The sequence below is a fragment of the Panthera uncia genome, chromosome D2 (assembly GCF_023721935.1).
Source record: "Panthera uncia isolate 11264 chromosome D2, Puncia_PCG_1.0, whole genome shotgun sequence".
NCBI classification, from domain to species: domain Eukaryota; kingdom Metazoa; phylum Chordata; class Mammalia; order Carnivora; family Felidae; genus Panthera; species Panthera uncia.
In genome coordinates, this window is record NC_064818.1 from 56440711 (window position 1) to 56450579 (window position 9869).

The 9869-nt window shown below is 37.8% G+C and overlaps 1 protein-coding gene across 1 annotated transcript in view; it reads left to right on the top strand.

Annotated features, from left to right (window-relative positions):
* ENTPD7 (ectonucleoside triphosphate diphosphohydrolase 7) overlaps window positions 1-8890 on the top strand; it is a gene marked incomplete at its 5' end in the record, with an annotated part of 30814 nt that extends 21924 nt beyond the window's left edge. The window contains one exon of the mRNA XM_049645578.1: window positions 1410-8890. Coding sequence (XP_049501535.1) covers window positions 1410-1641 — 232 coding nt within the window. The remainder of the gene's footprint in view (window positions 1-1409) is intronic.
* Window positions 8891-9869: the final 979 nt, after the last annotated feature.

Genomic DNA, 9869 nt, shown 5'->3' on the forward strand with positions numbered 1-9869 from the left:
GTATTGCTGTCTCAGAATAGGTTTCTTAAGTGACCGCTCTCCCTCAAAAATGCATCCAAATTAACTCCCTTTATTACTATCCCATGAACTATTATTACTAACCAGTTATGTTGAAACAGAAAGAAGGTTGAGAATTTAATCCGGAGTCTGTTCTTTAGCTTTGCAATTTCAGGAATGCAGTTTTGTTTATGCATAATAAATCATTCTTTAGGATTGAGCACTTACTAACCAGTTCTAAGATTCTTACTGATAAACCAAAATTCATTCTTAGGTTATTGTAGAAAACATCTGACTAGAGAGCTAGGGAATGCTGGCTGTATAGAGCAGTCTTTCGTAATGGGTAGAGTCACTCTAGACATCATGTCATTGACTTGGAAGGCTTTTGGTGGGCCAGAATTTAGAACAAAGCACACAAGATGCTTTTAGGGGGGTATTGTCATTAAGCTATGATAGCCTGATGTCTTGCTCTATGTATATAAGATATTTGGGATAATGTTTAGGTACTCTCTCCCCTGTATTATTTCGGATAAACTAAAATGAATTTTTAATCTTTGCTGCCTGTTTCTTTAAACCCAATATTGTCAGAAACCAGGTAGCTGATAGATGTGAGAGAAGTGGGGAGCTGGAGAGTACGTGCTCTAGATGAAGGGCTGACTCCTATCATGCGGAAGTGCTGTCCCAGCACCTGCCAGTTGTCATTTGTCAGGACAAGCCAGAAATCCATATTTTATAAGCAGCGTTTCAGTTTGGAGATTCACATTTAGAGAAAACACTTCAGGTCGAACCAAACAAAAACGGATCCAGTATCTGGACCTCCAAACTGCAGCTTCTGTTCTAAGCAGGCAGGCTCCTGCACTTTGGTTTACATGTCTCCTCTTTTTTTTCCAGATTATAAAACAGTTGATCAGGCAACCACTTTCTTTAGATATATCCTAAAGAAAGCACAGGAAGCACAGCCAATTTTTTTAAGGATTTCAATACACTGATTTCTTGATTGGATTTAGGGACCACCCTATTCTTGTTAGAACCATAGTTACAAACTGTATGTATGTATTTACAGAATGGCATGGGACCACTGTTAAGACAATCAGTATTATAGGTGATCAGTCTTATCTCACTGTTCACTTTTTTGTCTTCTAATTTTGTCCCCATTCTGGAGGACGTAGGCCTGTGAGGAGAAAGAAAGTACAGGAGGAATCACATAGGCCTGTGAGGAAAAGAAAGTACAGGAGGAATCACATAGCAGTCCTAGGGCTAGAGACGTTCTTCAGCTTTGCTTGCTCTGTGGAACTGGTATCAGCATATTTGCATGGATAGAATAAATGGCATAACACCACTGGCCTTTTAAATCCGCATGAATGTTTTTCTTCGAAATTAACGTTACTTGTTACCTTCAAACTCTTGCCTAGGGATCTACGGCAAGAAGGTGTCCGGCAGGCCCATGGTAGCTGGTTCCGTCTCTCCTTTGTCTACAACCACTATCTCTTCTTCGCCTGTATCCTGGTGGTGCTACTGGCCATCATCCTGTACCTTCTGCGGCTACGCCGGATTCACCACCGACAAACTAGAACCTCAGCTCCATTGGACTTGCTGTGGATTGAGGAGGTGGTGCCCATGATTGGGGTACAGGTAGGGCCATGAGGCCGGACAAGGACATAGAAAGCTCGAGTACCCCAGGGTTGCTGCCCATTGACTTCCACCACTTTCTTGTACCGGCCTCAGATGCTGCTTTGCCTGACCTTGGGATATTTGGCCTTGGAATTTCTACCTTAATATCTACTTTAATTCCTTCTCAGTATCCAGGTCCTCTCCTCTAAGAGAAACCGGAATTTAGTCTGTGAAGAACTAAATAATGAGAGTTTGGTGCTAACAAAGAGGACCAACCTTAGTCCAACTGAAGCATGCTTCTACTCCTTTATCTGAGAGGTCTAGTGTGTTCCTGGCATCTAGACTTTCCCCCCTTGCTAAAGCATGAAGTTTGACATTCGGCAAACTGGAAGCCTGGTTGAAACCAAATTTGGAGCATCTGATACAAAGCCGAGGACATTCCAGCAAGTGCAGCAGCCCCTTCTTTCTCTGTAACAGAGATATCATTTATGTGGAGATCCACACCCTTTCATAGGGATCCAAGATATTTGCATTTCGCTGAAACAGATATGAACTTCCAGGCAACCAAAATAATATAGTTTCTTTGCTTACTTGACAAAGAAGCCGTTATGAGTGTGGTCCAAGATCCCTGACGTAGTGTTGCTGATGTTGATTATTATATGATTTTAAAAGGGTTTAGAACCCCTTCTAAATGAATGGTCAATCAAAGATTTTGACAGTATCTTATGTGATACCTGGTATGACCAGGATAGAAAACGTTTCTATGACTATATGCCTCACCGGCTGTTTGGGCATTAATTTTTCTTTTTGAGCCTTAAGTGTGCTTGTAAGATGGAGAAACTGATAGGGTTGGAGATCTGGATTTGTCTGGTTTTAAGTCACTGTCTCTAGGCATATTTTTATGAGCCCCTTTACAGGAAAACAAACAAAAAAAAGAGTTCTTTTATTTCACTACGGTCAATATGTAGTTTGGGAAGGGGGGTGCATTTGTTGTTTTTAAAGAAGGAAAGAACAACAGTATCAGGAGAATGGGCAAAGGCAATAAAATCCAAGGTCTTAATTTATTAATGTTTTCTGAGAAATAGAAATTTTCCCAATTTGACTCTTGGAATGTCTGAAAAGAAGCAAATTCTAAACTTTGAAAAACATAGATATATCTGTTAGTAAGCCACGTGGCGTCTTTCAGAACATTTGTAGAGTTTGCTCAGTCACAGACCACATTTCCATTAATGAGGAGAGAAGAAAGCCATACGATTACATTTTAATCCACTACCCTTCAGGAGCTTTGTTCCTCCTCTACATGTAGCCTTTAAATCGCATGAGGATTTCTTTTTCATCAACTCGCATCTTCCCCTATGAGATCTTCTTCATACTTCATCCTTCCCTGTATGCAGCCTTGAATGTCCTGCCCAAGAATATGCTCCCAGACTTGAAAGAGCTTTCTTTTCTGTCACTTTATTTTTACGATTAGATGAGTAGAGGGAATCATCTCTGCCTTTAATGGGGAAAAAGTTGGAAATATTAAAACATAAATTTCCACACTGGGAACCGGAAGGAATTAAATGCCTCATAAAACAGAGAAAAATAAGCCGAGATCCTCCTAGAAATAAATTGAGATGAAAATAAGTATGCTGTTAGTTGGTAGGTGAAGAGATGATGAGTCTTAAATTGTTTTCAAATTAAATAAAAATGGATCTAGCAAAAGAGTCTTATAGTTCCCTGTGGAAATATTTTTTACTTTTCATTAGGGTTCATGTCACAGCAATTTCCTTTAATTTTTAAGACTTCTAAATTTCCTTGATCTTTGACTTCTTATCTTTGTGTCACTGCCAAGTGAGCCCTCGCCTTGTGATGGCTGCTTATAAATAATGTCCGAATGTGTTTTTTGCTAGCCAGTGCCTCCTGAGGTACTCTTTCTTTTTCCCTCATCTTGGTTTCCAAATACTATTTTTTGGTTTTCTTGTAAGATCTGGTCAATGATCTTGTCAAAAGCTACCTAATTGGCTAATAGTGATCACATTCGTGTGCTCAAAATTTAGCTGAAGCAGGGAGGAGGTGGTGATGAGTCCAGTTTGAAAGCTCTTATTAATGAAGTTATTCTTCCTCCTGGTTATAACATTTGTTAAGCATTTAGTGTGTATCACATACTCTTAAGAATCTGTGTATATTATTTAATCATTATGACAGCCTTTCAGATTGATACTACTTTTTGTGTTCTTTTTATAATTGAGAAACTCAGGATACCCTATGCTTATCATTTTTTCAATGTAAATGTATTTCTTACTCTTAATTTATTCTAAATAGTTTTTGAGTTTTCGTTTAGTGTATTATATCCTGTTTATTACTTTGATCTTATGGGATCTGGGCTTGTCCTTGTTACCACGAGTATGACTTCCCAGAAACCCATGGTAGAAATGTAAGGAGCACAGATTTTTACCATATCCCTCAGAAAAACTAATATTTGTTGTTGATATTGGTTCCTGTGCTTCTGTCATTTGTTACCAATTAATAATTTTGCATGAAATCTCATTAGCGAGAAACATAAGCCATTTGTTCTCCAAGAGCCAATTACTTCTACATATTGCTGTCTCCTAAGAGTCTGTCTCCCTTGTAGAACCAGTCTACCTTGCCTCTACACCTCTTTTTGCCCTCGGTTGTTAAAGATTTTTTAAGATCTCTATTGCATTTCTGCACTTTTCAGTAGTCTCCTTGTGAAGATAATTACAGTTTCATTAAATTCACATCCCACTCATTCCTTTGAATCTTACCAGCCAGTCTTCTTGATACCAGAAAAATGAATCTGAATTGCTTTAGTACTTTTATCATTAGTGAGACAGGTCACAGATGTCAAAATCAGAGTCCGTGCTGATAGGAGTTGTGATGCTTTATTAGCCTTACAATGGCACAACCCATCACTTTTCTCTGACTTCTTATTACTAGAACATAATGAAAATAGGTATAATACTCAGTTATATAGCATTACATTGACTTAAGTTGCAGTTAACTCTAAGCCAGATTTTACCATCTTTGTCTCTGTACCTTAACTCCTTGAATTGACTTTCCTTGGTATAGGGAATTTAGTCACTTTCCAACAACCTTGTGTTTATCCTTTAATGTCATCCAAAGGATTCTGCCTCCCTCTCCTCAGCCTGACAGCTTTCTTTAACTTCCAGGGCCTTAGGCTGTGATTATTAAAATGTGGTTGATTGAGTCTGCCGTGCATCTGTTAAGCTCATCTTTTTAGTTATTAACATTTATTATCACATCCACATTTGTGTTGTTGAAGTATAGTTGACATATACTTGTTTCAAGTGTGGAACATAATGACTCTATTTGTATACACTGCAACATGATCACCACAATGAATCTAGTTTCCCCCATCACCATATAAAGTTATATGACATGAAACACAGTGTTATTGACTGTAGTCACCATGCTGAACATTACATCCCATGACATGACTTATTTATTTTATGACTGGGGTTTGTACCTCTTGACTCCCTTCTTCCATTTTGCCAGTCCTCCTTCTCCCCTGACTCTGGCAACCTCCAGTCTGTTCTCTGCATTTATGAGTTTTGTTGTTTTTTTGGTTCCACATATAAATGAAACCATGTGGTGTTTGTCTTTCTCTGACGTATTTCATTTAATGTAACACCCACAAGGTCCATCCATGTCACAAATGGCAAGATTTCATTCTTTTTTATGGCTGAATAGTATCCCTCTGTGTGTGTGTGTGTGTGTGTGTGTGTGTGTGTGTGTGTACACATCTTTATCCACTCATCCATCAGTGGACACTTTGGTTGTTTCCTTATCTTGGCTATTGTGCATAATGCTGCAGTGAACATAGGAGTGCACATGTCTTTTTGAATTACTGCTTTTGTTTTGTTTTTTTTTTGTCTTCTCACCATTTTTAAAAATTTTTCATATTAAATATAATTTATTGTCAAATTGGTTTCCACACAACATCCAGTGCTCATCCCAACAGGTGCCCTCCTCAATGCCCATCACCCACTTTCCCCTCTCTCCCACCCCCCATCAACCCTTGGTTTGTTCTCAGTATTTGAGAGTCTCTTATGGTTTGCCTCCCTCCCTCTCTCTGCTTTAATTTTCTTCAGATAAATAGCCAGAAATGAACTTGCCAGAAATAACCAGAAATGGAACATGGTAGTTCCATTTTTAGTTTTTTGAAGAACCTCTCTACTGTTTGCCATTGTGGCTGTACCAATTTACATTCCCACCAAAAGTGCACAATAGTTCCCTTTTCTCTACATCCTCACCGACACTTGTCATTTCTTATCTTTGTGATAATAGCCATTCTGATAGGCGTGAGAGGATATATCTCATGGTTTTGATTTGCATTTCCCTGATGATTATTGAGCATCTTTCATGTACCTGTTGACCATCTGCATGTCTTCTTTGGACAAATGTCTGTTCAGGTCCTCTGTCCATTTTTAAATCAGATTGTGTTTTGTTACTAAGTTGTAGAAGTTCTTTTTGTAATTTGGATATTAACCCCTTATCAGATTTATGATTTGCAAATATTTTCTGCCGTTTAGTATCTTGCCTTTTTATTTTGGTGATGGTTTCCTTTGCTGTGCAGAAAGCTTTTTAGTTTGATACAATCCCATTTGTTTATTTTGGTTTTTATAGTCATTGCCTTTGGAGTTAGATCCAAAAAATTCTCACCAAGAATGATGTCAAGGAGCTCACTGCCTGTTTTCTTCTAGGAGTCTTATGGTTTCTGGTCTTATATCCAGATCTTTAATCCATTTTAAGTCAATTGTTGTGTATGGTGTAAAATAGTGGTCCAGTTTCATTCTTTTCCATGTGGCTGTCCAGTTTTTCCAACACCATTTATTGAAGAGACTTTCGTTTCCCCACTGTGTATTCTTGCCTCCTTTGTTGGAAATTAATTGACCATACATTCAAAGATTTATTTCTGGGCTCTCTATTCTGTTGTATTGATCGAGCGTCCATTTTTATGCCAATACCATATTGTTTTGTTTACTATAGCTTTGTGATACAGTCTGAAATCAAGGGGCATGATGCCTTCACATCCATATTTTCATTTTTGAAATAAAATAACTTCTACTTATCGGTATTATCTAAATAGATGCTCTCCCTACCCCTATTAACATGCTTTTGTTTTGATTTTTGTCAGGAGTGAAAGACAAGTGGGTGGTATGATTTAAGGAAAAGAAGACTGGACTTTACAAATAGCCGGTTTGGATTCTTAGTCCTGGCTTTGTCACTGACTAGCTCTGGTACTCTCTAGGCAAGTCACTTGCCCTCTCTGGTTCTTTTTTCATCTATAAAACAAGGTGGCTAGACAAGATGCTCTGAGGCTAGTTCCAAAGGAAGAACTGTTGGCCTAAGGAACTAAAGGCAGGAGAAAATGTAGGAAAATGGTAAGAGTTTCAGGAACAGGATTTTGGCCTTTGGTTTAAAAGGACAGGATGACCAAGAGAGCTGGTGGTCCCCTCCTACTTTATCACTGACATTAAGGTTGATGGGAATGGAGTTTCCAACAGCAATCATTATACATAAATTTCAGAGGATGAGATTTTTACAGCTGGGATTTTAGAGTTCTGTCTTTTGTTAACCCCTTGGGTTTTATGAATGATAAAATTGAGGCCCAGAGCAGTAGTAATATGTGCAAAGTCTGAGTGAATGGTCTCCTGGATCCAGTTTTCTCTGGTTTCTGTACCACAGACACACACCTTTGACAGCTCCAATGAAGTTCTCATTGACAGAATCTTCCTGCAAGATTGTGTATTTCAAAGGAATCTATTCTTTATAATACAGCTGATTACAAGTAACCATGCCCAATCTTTATAACTGCTTCTGACATTCATTTGTGATGGCTTTGCTCACATTTAGGAATAAAATATGAAAGAAACACTTTGTTAGAAATGGCACCCAGTTGTTACCACATTTATTCTACCTTCTATATTTCTTTTAATCCTTTTACATTTTAGATGTTTCTTTTAAACAATTTGCTTAATTTTGTACAATTTTCTTAACCACAGCGTCTAAGCAATTCATTTGATGGTTATAATCAAAATTATTTAAAGTATAAAATGCCTATCAGATCTACCTCATTAATGAACTTGGCTGTATTTCTTGGGCAGTTCTCAGACTCCGTTACAGAAACAAAATGCTGTTTCTTTTTGCTGTCTTTAAACTTCTTTTTGTGCTAACTCATAACTAGTATCTAATTTCCCTTTGTGCTGTGGTATATGATATGACTTCATTTGGGATAAAGAATTAAGGTAGAAGTAGCAACAGATACTTCAGATTCTCCCAGATTAGCTTCTTAGGTCATGCTTAGTGTGAGAGTCCTGCCGGTAGGGCCATATGCTCTAACTTGTGAGGATTTTGTTGGTGTTACAAAAAATATTAGTTAAAAAACAAGAGCTCTTTTATTATATACTAATATACTAATTAGTATATATACTAATATACTAATAGACTTCCCTTGTATTATTACATAAGTGTTTTTCTTTTGCTATAATTCATTATTTCCAGTTTGTCAGTACCTACCATTATTAGAGGGACAGAGGAGGTCAACATCTGTTGACCCTGTGTTTCTCTGGAAGTCTGAGCACTAAGAAGTTCCTTTTATTTGTAAAATTGAGTTATTACTCATAAGGGTTTTTTACTTTTAAAGTGTATGCAATCACGGCCTGCCATTTTTATAAAAACCAAAGTTGAAAAAAACTTCTGAATCACAGGATGTTTATAGCCATGCATGTATGACTTCAGGCAAGCTGAGGACGTGTCTACTCCTGAGCCTCTCCTTTTTAAGTAGTGCAGCCACTTGTAGACCCTCTGGCAGCCTACCACTCTGGTTCTCCAGTATTAAGGTAGCCCTGATGCTTTCAAAGAAGCCCTTCCTGCAGAGGACTTGCCAGAGTTTGGCCTGTTAAAACTGCTCGTGGTGAAGGCTCTGCGCCTTATTAGCTTCATAATGCTTTCTCTGCAAGTAAGGATCCTAGACGAATACTTTGATTTCTGGTATTGCTGTCATTATGTTGTGTTTGAAATTCTCATTCCACAATTCCTCTTTTGTTGGAGCCCTGAAGTATATGCCTTATCTCTGTTATTTCTGCCTTGAACAATGAACTTTGCAGTGTTGAAAGGCATCTTTTTATTATGACCCACAGCTAGACACTCCCTTCTCGCTTTCAAAAACTGAAGGCTGCTTATGTTGCATCACTTTTGGGGGTTGCTAAGATTGTATGGTTTTCGAATGCTTCACATTAAATAATTTTGCTCAACAGTTCTTAAAATTCTGTTAAATACCGTTACATCAGTGTTGAACAAAAAGTGCAATGCATATTAGAGATGTATTGTCTCTTCTGCAGGGACATAGGTATATGTGTTTCATATGCCTATATATAACCCACCATACGTACCAGAACTGGAAGAATTGCTACACATCAACTGGTTATCCTAACGTCGTGATCATCACTTTAGGCAGTAGCTAATTGTTACCTCCTCTACAATGGGACAGCATTTGTCAGTGTAAGTTAAAAACAAGAAAATTCTAGATTGATAAGAAAGCCAGGTGTTTTCATTTCTCTTGATGTTTTAAAAACAACTGACAGAATTCTTGACAGATTTTAAGGGAAATTCATTTAATCTTCTAGGTATATGATGACTTACTTTGAAAGAGGTGTCTTGGACCTCAATCGGTAATTATCCATTTTCCATTCATTCATGCAATATTTGGTATGTGTTTGGTGCTGGGAATAATGCAAACATAAAAATAATTCAGATAATCTCCATTTACCAAGAGCTCATAGATAGCCACAATACAGTTATACAGCTAAATGCAACCAGAATCGGTTTTTCCAAACTTACTCATACTTAATAAAAGAAAAATGAAGAAAAACATCTAGAACTTGAACTTATTCATTCATTGCTACATTGTTGGAGGGAACTTTAGAAACACCAGCATTTGGCTTTTTGGGTTGGGTTTGGGAGTCATGAGATGATGGATGGGAACCTGCACCTCTGACCGCAGTTCCCTTTAAGAATTCTATCTAGAAGAGGTGACATCCCATTAACACACTAATAGGATCAGATTAAATGAGATAGGGTTGGGCAAATTTGGAGGGGATGGAAATAAGTTGGTCAAAACTTCCTTTTTTTTTTTAGAATATCATTTTTTTTCTTTTTAATATGAAATTTATTGTCAGATTGGTTTCCATACAACACCCAGTGCTCATCCCAAAAGGTGCCCTCCTCAATACCCA